The 22,116-nt window shown below is 40.7% G+C and overlaps 1 protein-coding gene across 2 annotated transcripts in view; it reads right to left on the reverse strand.

Moving 5' to 3' along the window:
* The window catches only part of LOC127638083 (cadherin-related family member 5-like), a 38,408-nt gene extending 23,522 nt beyond the window's left edge, over positions 1 to 14,886 (reverse strand). The window contains exons 1-3 of one of the 2 annotated variants that reach the window (XM_052119425.1): positions 14,740 to 14,886; positions 13,356 to 13,552; positions 13,147 to 13,206 (exon numbers count right to left, since the gene is read on the reverse strand). In XM_052119425.1, coding sequence (XP_051975385.1) covers positions 13,147 to 13,206; positions 13,356 to 13,552; positions 14,740 to 14,824 — 342 coding nt within the window. In that variant the 5' untranslated portion in view covers positions 14,825 to 14,886. The remainder of the gene's footprint in view (positions 1 to 13,146; positions 13,207 to 13,355; positions 13,553 to 14,739) is intronic. The other variant, XM_052119426.1, reaches the window with a different exon arrangement.
* Positions 14,887 to 22,116: the final 7,230 nt, after the last annotated feature.

A 22,116-nucleotide genomic window follows, 5' to 3' on the forward strand; every position in this document is an offset into this window, starting at 1 on the left:
CTGAGCAGCTCTTTGTCTGCTTTGGGGGACAGCAGAAAGGGAACGCTGTCTCCAAACAGAGGCTCGCCCACTGGGTTGTCAACGCCATCTCACTGGCTTATCACACACAGGCCGTGCCCCCCCCTTGCGGGTCCGAGCTCACTCAACCAGGAGTGTTGCGTCCTCATGGGCACTGGCCAGGGGCACCTCCCTAGCAGACATCTGCAAAGCAGCAGGGTGGGCAACACCCAACACTTTCGTGAGATTCTACAATCTCCGAATTGAGTCAGTATCGTCCCGTGTTTTCTCAGGTCCGAGCCCGTAGAATTCGGTAACACGCTAACGTTCTGGCCGGGTGAATCGCTTGCGCCTAGCGCCCTTTCCCTCAGCCGAGATAAAATAGTGCGCCTTTTGTTCCCAGGAGACCCCATCCTCGGGTCCCTGGTTGATTCCTCCCTAGCCCTTTTGGGTCCGCAGTTCAGCGGAGGAACTTTCCGACCCAAGCCACTACAGGTACTCAATCTACCCTGTACTGGAATAGGTGCTCCACAGGTTAGGGCCTCCTGTGCGGACTCCCCCTGTGTGTAATTCCGTGGTACTGTCCCCTCACGAGCGGACTCCCGTGTTTCCTTAGGCAGTTACAGCTGCCTCGGCCGCCGTGTTGTAAGCTTCCTCCCTCTACGAGACTGGATCTACCACCGCGCCAACGTTCCCACATAGGTCCTAAGTGGCTATGTGATGTATTCGCCACTATTTGATTGTTACATACGTAACCTAGACGTTTTATGAACCATTCAAAACCTTTCTTACATCAACTGTAACATTAAATTGAATGAGACAACTTTCGTAAGAATGTTTTTACGAATTATTAAATTCAATGTATTCATTAACAACAACTTTTACGTGAGAACTGTTTTACGAACGATTCAGTCAAATCCAATTTACTTAACAATGGTTTTTATAAACAATTCAATGTGAAAATTTACTTCAGATTGGTTTTATGACTTATACATTTAGACAACTAATGGAAGAATGGCTTTATGAAACATTCAAAACCATTCTTACATATTGAACCCTAACCCTAACATTATAGTGAATTACACAATTTACCGGTGTGTAAAAATGGTTTAACGAAAGATTCGATTAAATGCATCAATTTACATAGAATGGTTTTACAACTATTATGTGAGAATAGTTTTATAAATAATTCAGTGTAATTCAATGGTAAATGGTCTACGGTATTCAAAGCGCTTTACACTGTGACTCATTCACCCATTCACACACACATTCATACACCAATGATGGCAGAGCTGCCATGCAAGGTGCTAGCCTGCCATTGGGAGCAACTTGGGGTTCAATGTCTTGCCCAAGGACACTTCGCCATGTGTAGTCATGTGGGCCAGGATTCAAACCACCAACCCTGCGATTAGTGGCCGACCCACTCTACCAACCGAGCCACAGCCGCCCCAATTTACTTAACAATGGTTTTATAAACAATTCAATGTGAAAATTTACTTCAGATTGGTTTTACGAATTATACAATTTGCCAATATAGGGAAGAATGGTTTCATGAACTATTCAAAAACCATTATAATTTAAACTGTTGCATTGAATTGAATGCCGCAATTTATGTAAGTATGGTTCTCTTACGAGAGGTTCTCTCGTATTGCGTAAGCTAGCTTACGCTACGGGAAAGATTAATCTTTTCTGAGATATTGAAGCCAAAACATTATCCTTAATTTTTGTATCCATTGTCAACGCAATGCAGACCTTGAGCGGGCTAGCTAGCGAGCTCATAGGTTGCTCTGCGGCAACTGCTGCAGCCTATAGACGAGCTTGGGCGAACTCGCATCCAATGAGAGGCGTCCGCGTGCTCACTGCATCAAAGCCCGCCAAAATGGGCGTGACTTGAGTGCATATAAGCGTAGTTCGTAGGCTGGAACCCTGATTTTCATCTCTTCAGCTGAAGCTCTTCGCGATCGCTGACCTGGAAGCCGCGTCGCCGCTCGAGGGGCATCAAGCAAGCGTGGACAGCGCTAGAAGAAGCCGGCCGTCTCAGCCACCTTCAGCCATCCTGCGAAGCTACGCCATCCGACGACGTATCCTTTTATTCAGCAAGCTAGTTCTCACTGAACTATTCACAAAAGAGTACGAAGCGTCTTTTTCAAGATGCCTCACTCCACTTGCGCCTCATGTCGCGCTCTTCTCAGCACAGGAGACCGCCACATCATCTGCGCTCTCTGCCTGGGACTGGGGCACGCAGAGCTCGCCCTCACTGAGGGCGGATGCGATTTCTGCGAGGAGCTACCGATGTCGACCCTGCGGGCTCGACTCGAGCGCTCAAAGCAGAAACCGCCACGCTGCCTTACCTTCAGCCGCAAGAAGAAGAAGCCGCTCACAAAGGCTGCCAGAAACTGTGGTTGAAGCGACTGCCTCGCCGAGCCTCTCCTCGAAGCATCGCTCACCCTCCCCGCTCCGGACGCCGCGAGTTGCCGCCAGCGGCCACACTGCTGCCATCTCGGATGACGAGGCGGAGGATAAGGGCCGCTGTTCCATCATGGCTTCGACAGCGAGGAGTGGTCAGGCTCCCAAGCCTCCTCCTCGGCCCAGGAATCCAGCAGGACCCGCACCGAGTCGAAGGGAGTTAACACGCCCTCACACAGGCCGCCAACCGCCTCGGGCTCGAGTGGTCACCGCCCCTGAGCAGGCACCCAACAGACTCGACGGCTGCTTTCTTCAAAGCCATCGCCGCTCTACACCTGCGGCCCGGCCGCCCCTTCCTGCCGGAATTACACACGGAGCTTGCAAAGTCGTGGAACGCTCCTTCTTCAGCCAGGTCCCGCTCCCACGCCTCCACCTCTCTGGCCGGGTGGATGGCGCCACTGAGAGAGGCTACTCCTCCATCCCCCGGTCGAGGACTCAGTAGCAGCACACCTTTGTCCGCCCTCGCGAGATGGCATGCTCCAAGCCTGTGCTCCCGCTCTAAGGCCTGCAGAGCGACTTCCGCCTATGTTGGCCGCGCCTATTCCACCACCGGCCAAGCCGCATCTGCTCTGCACTCAATGGCCGCTTTACAGATCCTACAAGCAGACCTTCTTCGGGAGTGGGATGAGAAAGGCAGGCACCCAGAGGCTGTTACTGATCTACTGGCCGACAGACCTCGCCCTTCAGGCTACCAAAGCTGCAGCCCAAGCTCTAGGGAAGTGCATGGCCTCGCTGACTGTGACCGAGAGACACTTGTGGCTAACACTAGCCGACATGGGAGAAGCAGAGCGCTCCACGTTCCTCAACGCACCGCTCTCTCCGACCGGTCTCTTCGGCTCCGCGGTGAGTGGCATTGTTGACCGCTTCTCAGAAGTCCAGAAAGCCACCCAAGCCATGAACCTCTTCCTGCCGCGTCGCGCTAGCTAGTGTAGAAAATGTGCCCACAATCCAGTGTTCACCTCTACACACAAGCACTTGTCCCCACCAGAGCACGCTCACATAAAGCGGTTACGAACCGCTCGAGCGCTAGTCAATAAATGCGCCCACGAATACGTGCGCGCGCCCATTCTCTGCCCGCTCTGTTACACGGCCAGCAAACATTCCTCTGTGTGTAAGTCCCGTACCCATGACTATGCTTGCGCATCACGTAACAGATGTGACTCTTTCCCCATTCATTCCAATCGGAAGTCACTCACAAAACAGCCTGTTCATGCTGTCTGCGAGCAATCATGCATAAACACACTAAACGCAGCCACACATTTTGTTCACGCTCTGTGTGCGGCAATCAGAGCTGAATTGGCCATTCACCCTCTAGCGCTACGCTTCAAAGCGTGGGAAGCTATTCCAGGGATTTCCAAGTGTGTGTTAAGCACAATACAACAGGGCTATTTGCTACAGTTCGATCGCGCCCTCCTCGCTTCAGAGCTGCTCGAAACCACTGTGAACACGGAAGCAGCGTACATGCTTCGCTCAGAAATAGCAAGCCTTCTGTGCAAAAGGGCCATAGAGAAAGTGCCACCCTCTCTGAGCGAGTCGGGGCTTTATAGCCGTTATTTTCTTGTTCCCCAGAAAGACAGCGGCCTCAGACCCATATTAGATCTCAGGGTTTTGAACAAGGTGCTTGCAAAAAGACCGTTCAAAATGTTTACAATCAGGAAACTCCTCGCGCATGTGCGCCAGGGGGACTGGTTTATTTCTCTCGATCTGAAAGATGCATACTTTCAGATTCAGATAAATCCCCGTCACAGGCCATTCTTGAGGTTTGCCTTCGACGGCCAGGTTTATCAATACACCGTCCTTCTGTTCGGCCTGTCCTTAGCACCCTGTACTTTCACGAAGTGCATGGATGCGGCGCTCGCACCCCTGCGGAGTCAGGGTTTGCGAATTTTGAACTATTTGGACGACTGGCTGATTATGGCACAGTCACATATGGAGCTTCTGTCTCACAGAGCAGTTCTCCTCAGCCATCTGAACAGTTTGGGTCTTGCAGTCAATTGGACCAAGAGCTCACTACAGCCCAGTCAGACAATTTCCTTCCTTGGAATAGAACTAGACTCCGTGGCAATGACGGCTCGCTTATCTACAAAGCTGCGCCGTGTTCAGCGACTAGCCGCATCTTTTCAGATGAACAGCCTCACGCCTCTGAAGAAATTCCAGAGAGTGCTAGGTTACATGGCCTCAGCCGCAGCAGTACTTCAGCTGGGTTTACTGCACATGCTCGCTTCAGCATTGGCTAAACACCCGCTGCCTCGCCGGGCTTGGGCCACAGGCCGCCAGCCCATCAAGGTGACTCAGACCTGTATTTCAGCTCTGCAGCCCTGGACAGTGGCCGAATGGTATCAGTGGGGAGTGACAATGGGAGCTGTATCTCGCCGAAAAGTCATCTCGACAGACGCGTCCAACACGGGTTGGGCCGCGGTCTGCGAGGGCTCTCCGGTTTTCGGCCTATGGTCAGTTCAGGAAAACCTCCTTCACATAAATGGTCTGGAAATGATAGCGGTCTAGTACGCGCTCGTGCGCATTCTCCCGGTCATTCAGGGTCACCACGTCCTGGTCCGTTCGGACAACAGATCTGTGGTATCCTACCTAAACCGTCAGGGCGGTGTCAGATCCAGGAACCTATTCCATCTGACGAAACGCATACTGAGTTGGTCCCAGTGCCACCTGTGCTCGCTGAGGGCGACGCACGTGCCAGGCCACCTGAACGACGGCCCGACAGACTGTCCAGAGACAATATTCCCCAGGGAATGGTCCCTGCACGCTCAAACAGTCCAGACGCTATGGCACCTATTCGGCAGAGCAGAGATAGACCTCTTTGCGTCCAAAGAGAACTCTCACTGCCCAATATTTTTCTCGAAGCGAGGACGCGCTGGCCCAGGACTGGCCCAGACGCCCGCTTTACGACTTCCCTCCCGCCTCGCTATTGCCACAGGTAATGCAGAGGATCAGGAAACGCGTCACTCGGTGCTCCTCATAGCCCCGCGTTGGGAGAATCAGACATGGTTCCCGGAGCTTACGCAGCTGTCACTGACAGCGCCGTGGCCCATCCCAGTGAGAGCAGATCTCCTCTCTCAAGCTCGCGGCACAATCTGGCATCCCCACCCAGAGCTGGGCTGCATACGCAGGTGATCAACGACTACCCGTCGCTCTGCCAGAAGGAGTAATAAACACATCATACACGCTAGAGCCCCTTCCACGAGAAGACTCTATGCGTCAAAATGGTCTGTGTTCTCAAAATGGTGCACCGACAGAGACCTGGACCCGCGGACATGTGGGGTGTCGTCGCTGCTCGTATTTCTACAAGAGCTGCTGGATAAGGGCAGATCCCTCAAAGTGTATGTGGCGGCCGTTGCGGCGTTCGCTGAACCCCTGCACGGCCAGTCATGGGGTAAAAACGAGCTGGTCATCCGCTTCCTCAGGGGAGCTAGAAGGATGAACCCCCGCGCCTCCATCGGTTCCTATCTGGGATCTTTCTATAGTTCTCGAAACTATGAAAGCCCCCTTTCGAACCACTTCAATCCGTGGATTTGAAATACCTTTCACTCAAAACCGCTTTTCTGACTGCCCTGTCATCAGTCAAACGTGTGGGAGACCTTCACGCGCTGTCTGTCAGCGCTGCGTGTCTTGAGTTTGGACCAAGTGACTCCAAGGTCATTTTAAAGCCTAGACACGGCTATGTTCCCAAGGTGATCGGTACTCCTTTCAGAGCACAGGTCATTTCCCTATCGGCGCTGCCAGCACCGATAGCTGAACGCGACGCCAATCTCCTTTGCCCGATCAGAGCACTGAGATTGTATACTGCACGCTCCGCCGCTTTCAGACGCTCTGAGCAGCTGTTTCGTTCGAGGGCGTACCAAAGGTCTCGCCTCGAAACAGACACTATCTAGATGGATAGTGGACGCTATTGCTGCTGCATACGCGTCAAAAGACCTGCCATGCCCGTTGGGCATTAGGGCTCACTCCACTAGAGGCATGGCATCCTCGTGGGCATGGTCCAGCGGGATTTCCATTCACGACATATGTGTGGCAGCGGGATGGACTTCCCTCCACCTTTGTCAGATTTTACAATATGGAAGTGCCCGCTCTGCAGGCAAAACTACTAGCGGTTTAATACGCTACAGCTCCCCTGGTGAGCTGCACTGATGGGACACATTCCACACAGACCGGCACCGCCGCTCTGTCGTTCCTTCCCACTATGTGCTTATGTATTACACAATCAATGACCCGCATTCTTGCCGGCCAAATATTATTTCCCCACTCATAAGGGCTCCCCGGGTCCCCCTTAATTCCCTGGGGCTCATACAGTGGATGCTTGGCACGCACGGCGCTGACAATGGGTTCCCGTGAGCGTAAGCTAGCTTACGCAATACGAGAGAACCTCTCGTAAGAGAACATATCGGTTACCTAACGTAACCTCGGTTCTCTCTAGATGAGGGAACAGTATTGCGTAGCCGGCCGTGCTCGCGCCACGTAGCGACTTTTCGCTTCAGTCAATGAAAACCAGGGTTCCAGCCTACTGAACTACGCTTATATGCACTCAAGTCACGCCCATTTTGGCGGGCTTTGATGCAGTGAGCGCGGACGCCTCTCATTGGATGCGAGTTCGCCCAAGCTCGTCTATAGGCTGCAGCAGTTGCCGCGAGAGCAACCTATGAGCTCGCTAGCTAGCCCGCTCAAGGTCTGCAGCTGCCGCACTGCGTTGACAATGGATACAAAAATTAAGGATAATTTTTTGGCTTCAATATCTCAGAAAAGATGAATGTTTCCCGTAGCGTAAGCTAGCTTACGCAATACTCGTTCCCTCATCTAGAGAGAACCGAGGTTACGTTAGGTAACCGATACGTTTTTATGAACGATTCAGTTCAATGCATCATTTCACATAAGAATGTTTTTTGAACAAATCAATTGGATAATTTACATAAGAATGGTTTTACAAACAATTTAATTCAGCGTAATTGCTTACTTGAGAATTGTTTTGCAAGCAGTTCAATGTAATCCAGTTTACAAATTCAATATGAATGTTTTTTTGAATATTTTAATTCAGTGCAACTATTAAAAAATTGTATTAACACAATTTCAATTAAATGCCACATTTTATAAACAAATGATTTTACAAAAATTGTATGTATTCCAATTTACATAACAATGGTTTTATGGTCAATTTATGCAAGAATAGATTTAAATGTTATCCAATTCGACAAAATACAGAAAAATGTTTTTATGAATGGTCCAATTCAACAGTCTATCCATAAAAAGTTTTTTTTACGCTCGATTCAATTAAGTCCTGCAATTTATGAAAGAACAGTTTTCCGAATTATCCAATTAGACAATGTCCGTAAGAATAATTTTGCGCTTTCGATTTAGACAATTCGTTCTGCTCATGTTTCATGAATGAGGCCTTACATTTTACCCCATAAAGGGAATATGCTTTATAGACTAGCAGCCAGTTAATGTGCAGGTCGATATGCGAGTATGCAGCTCTGGGAATAAAACATGCTCAAACGTTCTCTCTGAGTTCTTACATTAGAAAAGTCTTCATCTGTAGCCTGTACACGGAGGGCCTTGTTGGAGGTTTGGCTCTCCAGTACCAGACTGTCCACACCTGCGTCCTCTGAGATAAAACCTTCGTAACTGGGATTCACAAATATCGGAGGATGCTTACTAGTCTCAACCACCCTTAGGATGACTGTGGTGGTGGCATACTGATCACTGTTCTGTGCTTGAAATGCCTATTGAGACAGAGAAGAAAGTTGGGTTGGGAAGCAACTAAAGATGATATTTGAGGTCGATCACTCGATTAATACACTTCTATGTATTAGAAGCTTCAAAAATACTGGTACACCAATGTTGCTGCTCATTGCTGGGAGATAAAACGCTAATATAAAGCACATATTTGCACATTCAAAACAGAATGGTGTACAAAAAATGTTCTCACCATAACTGAAAGAACGATAGGACCTGCTACGCCTGCTGGTTTTAGCATTGTGATGATCCCGGTGTTAATGTTGATATCAAATGTTCCATCATCATTTCCTAAACATGGACAAAAAATAAGAGAATGCAGTCACCGATCAGTCACCGATGCAGTCACTGAAATTGAGGGTTGTGGACACAACTATTAATTAAGGGGTTGCCCACTTAATTTTGGGCATGTAGTGTAACTTCTTTATACTGTATAAACCCATGAGGATCATAATATGAAAGAATAAATCTTACCTCCAAGAAATGTATAACCAATGGCCTCATTTCTGCCATTGTCCCCATCAATCGCAAGGATTGGACCTGGCTTCAAAGGTAAAGGACCTACCTGTAGTGTACAAAAAATGTGTCATATGTTTATCTGGAAAACGTCACGGCTAATGCTTTAACTCTAGGTCTGTTCAGTTCACTCGTTGCACAACAAACACTAACAAACACCTATTTTCAATGAGTTTTGGGTTTTTTGGATCAGTCTGGATCAGTGCATTTACCACATTCTAATTGTGCATTTACGCTTTTGCTTAAAGTACAGCTTAAAAAAATCTACTCACAGCTGATATTTACATAAAATTGTCTTCGTTTTCCTCAAACATCACTTGTATTGTCTCATATGTCAAACATGCTCTTCACTTTTGTCAACTTGCTAAACAAGTACACTAACTTTTGTAAAAAATAAAATACATTATTTTTGTAATGTTTGCAAAAATTCATAGAAATTATTTTGAAACAAATATTGAAATGGTTATTTTTATTTCACTCTTTGTTTAGATTATTGTCATTTAAAATATGTAATTATTTATATTTTATAATGGATTGTCCTAATACTCTAATATTGAAAGTCTGGGACTGGGACAAGGATAATACAATAGTTTAATATACATTAAAGGCATTTAAAAAGTAAAACTATTAAATAAATTGCTGGCCTGGTAAGAAGTGTCCAAGTCACATGGGGTAAACTCCTCGTGGTTGTGATTAGTGGTTCTCGCTCTCAGTGGGGCGTGTGGTGAGTTGTGTGTGGATCGCGGAGAGTAGCATGAGCCTCCACATGCTGTGAGTCTCCATGGTGTCATGCACAACGAGCCACATGATAAGATACAAGGATTGACGGTCTCAGAAGTGGAGGCAACTGAGACTCGTCCTCTGCCATCCGGATTGAGGTGAGTAACCGCGCCACCACGAGGACCTAAGTAGTGGGAATTGAGCATTCCAAATTGGGAGAAAATGGGATAAAAAAATAAATAAAAAAACTGATGATATTGCCGATAAACTAAGACATCATACTAATTTGACAAGGAATCAGTTCTTTCTCCCTAAGGCACTAAAACACCATAAAAAAAAAAAATATTTCACCTCCTGATTTTTTTCTTTTTTCATGGTGCAATTCAGGGCGTCTATAAAGTATTCTGTCATCAGCAATAAAACTGCGCATGGATCCATTTTGCCGTCATTCGCGTTGAGTCCGAGCACGTGTGACACACAACTCCCAATTACATTAATTACATATCTGCAGCATAATCCAACAGCTGACTAGAATGTTTGAAATGTTGGTATTTCTTGCTTAGCTTAACCACTACAGTATCGCATCTATCTACATCTTCAAAAGCACTGGAAGGCATACCCACCGTTTGTTCGGTTAAATCAACCGTTCCTTCATAGCCAGAGTTCAGGCACACTTTGCTTGTGCCGATCTCCATTTCTGTACAGGGCTGAAACCACGGTGGACGATTGTCAATATCTAAGATATTGACAACAACGATGGTCGAGCTGGTGTGGGTGTCCTGGTTGTCCTGAAATCATCAAGAAAATGTATTTACACACTCTACGTTCAAGATGAATCATGTAAGGTGGGCAGTGACCCCCCCCCCTTTAGACACGGCCATGTTGGCTGCACTTGTATCATGTTTGAATGGGTGAGATTCAAGATATTTAGTGAACTCTTTTGTGACTTTAATTTTGGTCTGTTCCTCACAAGTCTATCGTATAGCTTTGGAATACTTGGGATATAGTTTTCAAGATGTATGGACTACATTTATGATTCTTTTATTATACTTTTTCACATTGTTAGAGCTTGACAATAAAAATCACTGTCTAGTTTTGTTCTATTGAAAACTCTGAGATTATCTGGATATTCTGCTAAACATCTCCTTTTGTGTTAGACGACAGGGTGAGTAAATAATGTATTTTTTTGTGAGGGAGAGAAATCTCCAGGACAACTTACTCACCTGTGCATATAGCGTCATTGTGACTTTTTTAACTTTGTCATAATCCAGACGTTTTTTCACCAGTATGTCAGGTTCAGAAAAGGTCAGCAGATCAAATTCTCCCTGAAAGAAAACAGAACCGATCCAAGGGCCTTTTTTAGACAGATTTAGTTACATGTTTTTGCAACTGTGCAAAAACGAGTTCCAAAATGAGTCCTAACGGAATGTGTTCAGCATTCTAATTGGAATATTGGGCCATCTGGCAACTGTCGAATAGTAGGACATTCCAAGACCAGTAGGGTTCTGATAAACATCACATAGTATCCAATAGAAGTTTTTGTGTACATTGCAAAATATACTTAAAATATCAAGATATTTATTCTCTGAAAATAAGTCTGAAAGGATTAGTTCTCCCAAAAATGATTTTTTTTCATTGTTTCACAATGGCAGTATATGGTGACCACCTCTTCAAGCTTCAAAAGAAACAAACTGAAATCGAATGTATTATTTAGTGAAAATGTTCTCTGACCGTTGATCTCCTGTGTGCGTTCATGATAGAGCATGAGAGCAACAGTTCATGCAGCTCCCTCACGACATTGGGGCGTTCAAACAAAAACCCTTTTGTTTATCTAAAAACAGGTTCTCCACAGCGATAGTGACAATAGAACACAACACAGCTGCACACAAAACAGAGAACAGAACTTACTAAACATGTCTGAAGTGTTTGTAGTTGAAGAATTGATGCATTTCTATGCCCAGCCTTATTGTTTTTTACGTTTTTGGACCGATGACAGTTCACAGGACGGAGTTACCCATGTGAGGCTGCGATCGAGCGATCGATAGTATTTACCGTCGCTCTTCACTGCTGGTTAGGACAAAAAATCTGATTACCATTGAAAATATACTTTTTATCACATGTTGTTTGCCGTCAGGTTAGGACACGGTGTGACTGTGGCTGCCTGTAGCCTCTATGTTTCTGTTTGTTTTCCGAATACTCATTTTAAAAAAAATAAGGCTGGGCATAGAAATGCATCAATTCTTCGACTACAAACTCTTCAGACATGTTTAGTAAGTTCTGTGCCCTATCATGAACGTACACAGGAGATCATTGACTGGTCAAGTGTTTCACTAATTAATACATTCGATTTCTGTTTCTCACCAAATCTTATCGTGTACTTTAATAACAATTAAAGCGTGCTGAGTGACTCCTAAGCAACCAAATTGGCCCGGTTGCTAGGGAGGGTAGAGTCACATGGGTTAACCTCCTTGTGGTCGCTATAATGTGGTGGGGGGCGCATGGCGACTTGTGCATTGATGCCACGGAGAATAGCGTGAAACCCCCACACATGCTATGTCTCCGTGGTAATGCGCTCAACAAGCCATGTGATAAGATGGCGGATTGACAGTCTCAGGCGCGGAGGCAACTGAGATACGTCCTCTGCCACCCGAGGACTTAGAGCGCGTTGGAAATTGGGCGTTTCAAATTAGGGAGAAAATGTGGAGAAAAAAACACAGGGGTGAGTAAACAATGACTGAATTTACATTTTTGGGTGAACTAATCCTTTAATTTTACACATTTCTGTTTCTTAGGTAAATTGTATTTTATTTTAAGGATGTATATGTTTACTGGAAAATAAGATAATTAGGGAGTGGTGGTGGCGTAGTGGGCTAAAGCACTGCACTGCTAAGCAGAAGGTTGCTGGTTCGATCCCCACAGCCACCACCATTGTGTCCTTGAGCAAGACACTTAACTCCAGGTTGCTCCGGGGGGATTGTCCCTGTAATAAGTGCTTTGGATAAAAGCATCTGCCAAATGCATAAATGTAAAGATAAACAACAGGATTTTTATAAAGTATGAAAATGATGTACACATTCATTTGGGGTTTTTGTTTGTCCACAGGAAGCAGTAATAGCCCCTCAGATGTACCTCAGGTGACTCCAGACGATAGCGGAGGCGATCATTTGCATCAGCATCTGTTGCCGTGATTCGTGCCACACTGGTATCCACATTTGTTAACTACAAAAATCATTAATAGTTTTACATTTTAAAACAGTCATGAACAAATGCAGAAAATGGAGTGACGATCAAGTAAACCTTACAAAATTAGAAACATAAGTTCAAAAATAGTCAAATGAGAGATCTTGTCATGTACCTCATTGACTTCAAGTGTATACTGGCTCTGTTCAAAAACTGGTGGATTGTCGTTTAAGTCTTCGACAATGAACTTCAGTGCTAATTTGGTCTAAAAGATAGAAATATGACATGCAGGAGTTTAATTGACTTTAACAGTGCAGCAAACATCATAAATGCACAGAGGGAAACAACAAGTAAAAAGAATATAGGTTGTATAAAACATTAGCTTAACTTGTTCCACAAAAACGCACATTTTCCATACATATTACAACCTATTACAATATTATATTTTACATACATAGAACATATTAAATACGAGATATGTTTTTAATTGATTGAAATGAAATGCCATTTAAAGTGTTTACTCACATTAGAATCAAGTCTTGTACACTCAATATCCACCAAATAGGCAGTATCCTTGTCAAATGTCTAAGAAAAACACAAAACATGTTATCGGTAATTTAATATATAAAGTGCGTTGACATGAGGTGACGTGTTTACCTGCTACAAATGCTTTTTTATACAGTAGCTGGTATATAATGGTTAAACACAAGAGCAGATTTGTTTTTCGTGCTTACCTCATAGTCCAGCACAATATTAGCTTTGAGACTGAGGCCTGTAAGACTGAAGAGACCCTCTGGTACCTCATGAGAGATTCTGACCATCACATCATTTTCAGCTATAATTGTTGCAACTGTGTCACCGATACTGTTGTTTTCCTCCACAAAAATTATATTACCGACTGGGGCATTTTCCAAGGAGCAAAGTTCTGTACCTTTCAGAGAAAGTGACATAATATAATATATTTTATAAGATTACATGTATGATTCTGACCACATCTGAAAACATGAATTTTAAAAGATTCAGTTTTTGGTTTATACCTTAAGCAAGTGAACAAAAACTGCCACTGGAACAAGACAAAATTCACTCTGAAATGGGCACATTTGAGAGGGTCTACTTGTTTTAAGAAAACTTACAAAGTAATACATGTAGAGAAATGTGTTTTATACTTGTAAAATAAGAGTATAGGTTTAGATTTAAGGTTTAAGCATTTTAAGATTCATGCATTGCTAGAAGACCACAAAATGTGTTTTTATTTTTAATTAAAAAAATTATAAAAAATAATTTTATACTGGAAGCTCTGAACCATAAGATGAAAAAAAAAGGTACAAAAAAAAGTTGCTCAGTTCGTTCCTGAGCCTAGAAAAATAAAATAAAAATTCACTCTTCCAAAAAAAAATGTAAAAAAAATAATAATTAATTCTCTTAAAATAAAAAGTCACCATTTTTTTTTTTTACCTTATGGTTCAGGGCTTCCGTAATTTTAAGATTTACGCATTTTAATTTAATAACATTCCATCAAATTGAATTGGGTAATCATTTATGAAATGAAACAAAAATAAAAATATTACATTTTAAGTTTCATTAATTTGTTATTATTAAACATTACACAATTCAATTTGATGGAATTTTGTTAGAAAAGATGTGTTTATAGCCATTATATTGAATGTATTATATTTTAGCTATTTTTTTTTTATAAATCGGACGAGTAATGCAGTTGTTTAATAGATTTACTTGTAAAATTGACCATTTAGCTAATTTTATATAATTAAGCTGTTCTTCTTTTTGTTCTCATTACTGCTAATCAGTTTTATTTTCCATTAAAAGCCAATGAACATCTCTTAAACAAGATACATTTACATAGAGGTAAATAATTGCCAAGAGAATGTACAATATATTGAATATACCGTCATTTGTGCTCCTTTCCTTTAAAAAATACAGTTTAGAGTTTGTTGTGGGGGCCCCCTGAACCTTTGGGCCCCTAGAATCGCCTCAATCCAGGTGACGGAGGACGAATCTCAGTTGCCTCCACGTCTGAGACCATCAAGACCGTCAATTGAGTCTTCCAATGAAAACCTGATCATCTAATATTGTTCAACCTAAAAAACCTTAAGCACTTACCGCTTTGCGCTTGACTGAACGTGCCCAGATTGACAATAACCAGTAGACAGAAAACAACCGCAGAACCTCTAGGCCTTAAATCCATTTCTCTTTGTTAGATGATGGATCAATAACAAAGGAATATCAAAAAGGATCCCTTTGTTCCAGTTCATTCACTGCTCAAATAGAGCGTTCGCGAGTGGCAGCTAATGTGCGAAACTGTTTTCAATCTTAACCTTTGAGACGGACGCTTATCTCTGATTTATTGGCCATAAATATGACCAGAAGTTGGACTTTTGCCTCATAGACATTAAAGTGCCTGTCTGAACTATCTTTTTACATGTACATCTCTTAAACAGTAAGCCACAACGACAACCATGTTGACAAAGGAATAATTGTCATTATTTGTGCACTACAGAGGGTACAGCATCCGTGTTGTTTCCAAAATGTGATAATCCAGGCCATCGACAAATGTGCGGATGAAACATCCATTGTAATAGATGACATACTGTACGTCTATTACTACCCCCAATGGAAATATTTGCTCTTTTCTTATCGCTCATGAGACTTTTTAAAGGGATAGTCCTGGTTCAATGCAAGTTGAGTTCAATCGGCAGTATTTGTGGCATAATGTGGATTACCAAATACAATTTTTCTTTAAAAAAAAGCAAAAATGGAGGTCACAGTGAGGCACTTACAATGGAAGTGAATGGGGCCAATTTTTATAGGGTTTAAAGGCAGAAATGTGACACTAATCATTTTATAAAAGCACTTACATAAATTCCTCGGTTAAAACTTGTGTATTATTTGAGCTGTAAAGTTGTTTAAATGTTTACAGTCGTTTTAGGGTTTGTTGAGATTACATTGTCATGGCAACGAAGTTGTAAAATTGGTTATAACTTTACACAGAAATGTGTTGTAGCGATTTTATCACACTAAAATCATGTTTACACACATATTGTTCATGTTTTGTTTCAATACTAATAAAATGGTGAGTATTTTAATGTTTAAGGATTGGCCCCCATTCACTTCAATTGTAAGTGCCTCACTGGAACCCAGATTTTAAAGAAACGAAGGGGTAAGTCCGTTAATTTTCGTGGTTATCAATATTATGCCACAGATGCTGTCGATTGAGCTTAACTTGTGTTGAACCTGGAATATTCCTTGGAAATTGTATTCCGTAAAGTGTTAAGTGAATGTGGATAGCTGCAGTCATTTTGGTCTCGGAAGTATTTGATGAGAATCGTTACAGGATAAATTGTAATCTTTGAATTTTAATTGCAGACTTCTTAGCAAATCAGAGCACAGTTTGAGACATTGTTGAGATCTCTTCTGAAAGTCCAGAGGAGAAACATGACTGGAGGCTTTTTCTCACGAGACATCTAAAGAGAAAGATATTATTGCTAGACAAGCAAACATCATGGGGACAGGAATGCAAGCTGATTCCTGATTAACTTTTTAATGTTTAGTTGGTGAAGTATACAGCCAAATAATGGGCATGTGATGATGCCAATTCATGCCAACATCAATGGACACAAGTTTTACTTACATAACTAATCTTCTGGAAACTGACTGGTGTCATCTCTATTCTAATCTGTAAGCTCCCATTCAAGTACAGTAATGCATAACTAGTGCATTATTATATTACTTGAACACAATTACAATGACGAAAAACACTATAAGGAAACAAAATTATCTGATAGTCCATCCTATGACTGGCCGCAAACAGATGATGATTGTAAGTGTTAGTCATGCACATTATTGTGTACTGAAAGTTTTCTGTAAAATCATGTAGGGTAATGAAGTTCTTGTGTAGTATATTATAGAAATTAACTTGTGCTTTTGAAGAGCTAATGTGTGATTTCATGAAAAAAATTAAATAATAAAAAATAAACAACAACTATTAACTGAAGAAGCAGTTTGTAAATTTAATTTGAGCCTGAGAACACAATCGTGAAACTACATTTGGAAACATATTGTCTCAAAGAAAGCACACCAAATCTGCAGGTAATTTGTTTGGCACAATTAGAAAAAGTCTTTGTTTATTCAAATATGTACAACAGTTTGTCATAAAACATATTTCACAATGTTACAGCAAACTGATTCAGACATTTTGTGAAATTGGTGTCATATTTCTTTATTGCTGGACAGTAAACCGACATGCCAGTCGAATACGTTACTGGTACACGTTTGGACACGAATACTGTTTCATCAGGAAAATCAATCTCTCTGATTCTCCTCCAGAGCCACTGCAAAGACAAAAGAGAGCATGCATCATAATCATGCTGTACATGAAAGCAATGCACTGTAAAGTTTAAATGTCATTCATGTTACTACATTTGGGAGCATTCTCTTAGCAAATAACAAACTGTTATCACGGTACTTATTACTGAGTTTGCTATACTACTAAGAGAAAACTATATATGTTACCTATCAATATATATATTCTCACCTTAAATTATATTTGAGTTTGCTAACTGCTAAGAGAAAGCTTTGTATGCTATGTTGCGTTACGTTTAACAATAATCACGATTGCTAACTGCTATGAGAAACTATGTATGCTATGTTGCGTTACGTTTAACAATAATCGAGATTGCTAACTGCTAAAAGAAAGCTATGTATACTATGTTGCGTTACGTTTAACAATAATCGAGATTGCTAACTGCTAAGAGAAAGCTTTGTATGCTATGTTGCGTTACGTTTAACAATAATCGAGATTGCTAACTGCTATGAGAAACTATGTATACTATGTTGCGTTACGTTTAACAATAATCAAGATTGCTAACTGCTAAGAGAAAGCTTTGTATGCTATGTTGCGTTACGTTTAACAATAATTGAGATTGCTAACTGCTAAGAGAAAGCTATGTATGCTATGTTGCGTTACGTTTAACAATAATCGAGATTGCTAACTGCTAAGAGAAAGCTATGTATGCTATGTTGCGTTACGTTTAACAATAATCGAGATTGCTAACTCCTAAGAAAAACTATGTATGCTGTTTCATAACGTTTTACAATTATCGAGTTTGCTAACTCCTAAAAAAGTTATGTACACCATGTTTCATTACGTTTAACATTAACAGAGTTTGCTAACGGCTAAGATAAAGCTATGTATGGCTACGTTTAATTATAATTGATTTTTCTAACAGCTAAGAGAAATCTATGTACGCTATGTTTGGTCATATTTAACTAAAAACGACTTTGCTAACTGCTAAGCGAATGCCATGTACGCTATGTTTCGGAATGTTTAACTATAACTGAGTTTTCTAACGGCTAAGAGAAAGCTATGTTTCGTTACGTTTAACAATAAGCGAGTTAGCTAACTCCTAAGAAAAAGCTATGTACACTATGTTTCATTACGTTTAACATTAACAGAGTTTGCTAACTGCTAAGAGAAAGTTATGTACGCTACGTTTCGGTACGTTTAACATTAACAGAGCTTTCTAAAGGCTAAGATAAAGCTATGTATGCTATATTTAATTACGTTTAACAATAATCGAGTTTGCTAATGCCTAAGAAGAAAGCTATGTATGCTATATTTAATTACGTTTAACAATAATCAAGTTTGCTAATGCCTAAGAAGAAAGCTATGTATGCTATATTTAATTACGTTTAACAATAAGCGAGTTAGCTAACTCCTAAGAAAAAGCTATGTACACTATGTTTCATTACGTTTAACATTAACAGAGTTTGCTAACTGCTAAGAGAAAGTTATGTACGTTACGTTTCGGTACGTTTAACATTAACAGAGCTTTCTAAAGGCTAAGATAAAGCTATGTATGCTATATTTAATTACGTTTAACAATAGTCGAGTTTGCTAACGCCTAAGAAGAAAGCTATGTATGCTATATTTAATTACGTTTAACAATAATCGAGTTTGCTAATGCCTAAGAAGAAAGCTATGTATGCTATATTTAATTACGTTTAACAATAATCGAGTTTGCCCAGCCTTTCGCCCAATGTTAGCTGGGATAGGCTCCAGCCCCCCACGACCCTGTACACAGGATAAGCGGTTGACGATGGATGGATGGATGGAATAATCGAGTTTGCTAACTCCTAAAAAAAAGCTATGTATGCTATGTATCAGTACGTTTTACAATAATTGAGTTTGCTAACTGCTAAGAGAAAGCTATGTACACTATGTTTTATTATGTTTGACAATAATCAAGTTTGCTAACTCCTAAAAAAAAAGCTATGTATGCTATGTATCGGTACGTTTGACAATAATCAAGTTTGCTAACGGCTAAGAAGAAAGCTACGTATGCTATGTTTCGGTATGTTTAACTATAATTGAGTTTGCTAACAGCTAAGAGAAAGCTATGTATGCTATGTTTTGTCACATTTAACAGTAGGCCTAACCGAGTTTGCTAACTGCTAAGAGAAAGCTATACCCTTCACGTTTGGTTATGTTTAACGATTAACCATAACTAACCCTAATGCTATGTTTCGTCACATTTAACAATGATCAAGTTTGCTGACTGCTAAGAGAAAGCTATGCTCATCATGTTTCGATATGTTTAACTATTATTGAGTTTGCTAACTGCTAAGAAGTGCTAAGTATGCTGCATTTCGTAACATTTTACAACCGAGTTTGTTGATTGCTAAGAGAAAGCTAAACAAACTACAAAACATTACATATTAGTAAGTGTAATAAAAAAAAAAGACATTACATATAACAATATGTTGTTCCTAAATTTCTAGTATATACTTGCAAATATCAGAAGTATTTTGTAACAACAAAATCTAAAATAAATGTTGCTTTTGACAGAGATTTCGTGTCTGATAGAGAATAAGGTTCTAAAAGGGAAGAAATATTAAAGAGGACTGGTTAACCTTTTCTTGCTGTTCTGCGTGCGTTTCAGGAAGGAACAGATGGAGGTGATTTGAGCTTTGGATCTCAGCATTTCAGCATATCTGTTTGTGAAATCTATGTCACCCAACTGTCTCGTCTGAAGCCAAAGTCTCCGGGAGCTGTTGGTCAGAGTCAGTTATAGGGACATAAGAAGGTTAATGGTTACTTTTTCTCTCACTGTTACTGTCCACAAGGGGGAGGTCTGCACTAGACTACACAAAATAACAAAACAAATGTGATTTACTTATTAACAATCAAAGTTCATGAGACGCACCCGCTTCTGTCTGCAACAGCAATATCTGCATCATCCCTCAGAAAAAGAGTCCTTCTTGGAGAAATGCTGTCTGTTCTCGTGATGCTGCCATCTTCTCCAACATACCTACGGTCATAAATGTAAATAAACACAGAGTCAGAGCTTATAAACAGATGAGTCAGCATTTATACATCCATGGTAAATATATCTGCACTATATGAGGTCATCTGTTTATTACGTACAGGACTAGCATGTGAAACATGTTTGATGTGTGTCAGTGAAAATGTGACGGTGTGTGAAAATGGAAATCTGATTTCAAACACAAGTCATTGCTCTGTTTGTTTGACAATCACAATACAGCAACATTGGCTCAACCAGTGGTGTGGGTTGGAGCAGGACTATCTGTTTGTTTGACTAATGGCCGACAGTAGAGGGGATGAAACTATTTATACGTAAAACTATTCTTCTGTAAATTGTTGCATTGAATTGTTTATAAAATAATTCTGCAAATCATTGCATTGATTTAAATGGTTTGCAAAACTACATATTCTTCCATGAATTGTGGCATTGAATCGTAAATAAATTAATTCTTATTTAAATACGGCACTAAGTTGAATAGTTCGTTAAACCATTCTTAAATTGTCACATTGAATTTTTCGTAAAATTATTCTTCTGTAAATTGTTGCACTTAATAAAATAGTTTGTAACATCATTCTTGCCTAAACTGTCGCAATGATACATTCGTAAAATTATACTTATGTAAATTGTTGCACTGAATTTAATAGTTTGAATAATCATTATTTCGTAAATTTTAACATTGAAACTTTCATAAAACAATGTCTTACTTTGATCGGTGCCCAAACTTAAGTAGTTTGTAAAACCACTGTTACGTAAATTTGAATCATTCGTAAAAAACAAATCTGTAAATTGTTGCCCTGACTTAATAATAAAAAAAGTTTGTCGCTCTGAAACTTTTTTCTCAAATAAAGTTTTCCGTAAAATGTTGCCCTAATGTGAATCATTTTTAAAAACATTCTTACGAAAATTATCACATTGAAGAATTTATCAAATTAAAGTATTCTTCTGCAATTTGCCGTACTCGACTGAATACTTTGTAAAATCATTCTTCCGTAAATTGTTGCATTGAAACATTCTCAAATAAAATTTTCTGTAAAAAGTTGGCGTAATGTGAATCATTTTTAAAAACATTCTAACAAAAATTATTGTAATTAAATAATTCATAAAATTTAAGTATTCTTGTGTAAATTGTCAAATTTAGTTGTTTGTAAAATTATTATTCTCCAATTTGTCGCATTCGACTGAATAGTTATAATAGATATATAATTATAGTTATAATCATTCTTGTGTAAATTGTCAAACTGAAACTTTTGTCAAATAGTTTATCTGTAAATTGAATTGAAACGTTTGGAAAATCAATCTTTCGTAAATTTTCGCATTAAAACTTTCGTAAAATATGTTTCTTCGTAAATCGGTGCCCTAACTTAAATAGTTTGTAAAAATATTCTTATGTAAATTGTCAAATTGAATCATTTATCAAATTATTCTTCTGTAAATTGTTGCACTGAACTGAATAGTTTGTAAAATCATTCTTGCGTAAATTGTTGCATTAAACTTTTGTAAAATATTTTTTTCCGTAAATTGTTGCCCTTATTAAATTAGTTTGTAAAACCGATCTTATGTAAATTGTCCCACTGAATCATTCATAAATTAATACTTCTATAAATCATTGCACTGAACTGAATAGTCGAATCTCACTGAAATTGTCGAATTTAATTTAATTAAATCATTTTTGTGTAAATTGATTTTTTTGAAAGTGCCAGAGCACAATTTGACGTGTCCTGACCTGCCCAGAACAGGAAGGCTGGTCACACACTGCAGTAGTAATATTGCAAGGATGGACACTTGCATCAGACTCGTGAGAAAAGACATTTCCACTCCTTAAAAACATAAATATTAGAACTTTTATTGAAAAGAGAGAAACAAGTTTCCAGTCCATTCAAATGTACAAAAATTCAGTATTTCACTCACCCTCAGTTTGATGCTCCACCAGCAGTCTTGCAGTTGTTCAACGGTTATTGCCTGGTTTTTATTCCCAACCTTTTTGTACCCCTAAAATCATTGATCGTGAAGCATCACCTAGTGATGTAACAAAGTCCTCCGCACCCTATGCGTGTCACCAATGAGTGAGTTTTACTGGCCGGACTATTTACTTTTTCATTAGCCTTTTGTTATCATTTCTCCTACACTTGATTTGGTGGCCACATGTGTGCACTCA

The sequence above is a fragment of the Xyrauchen texanus genome, chromosome 46, assembly GCF_025860055.1.
Source record: "Xyrauchen texanus isolate HMW12.3.18 chromosome 46, RBS_HiC_50CHRs, whole genome shotgun sequence".
In the NCBI taxonomy this organism is placed as follows: Eukaryota; Metazoa; Chordata; class Actinopteri; order Cypriniformes; family Catostomidae; genus Xyrauchen; species Xyrauchen texanus.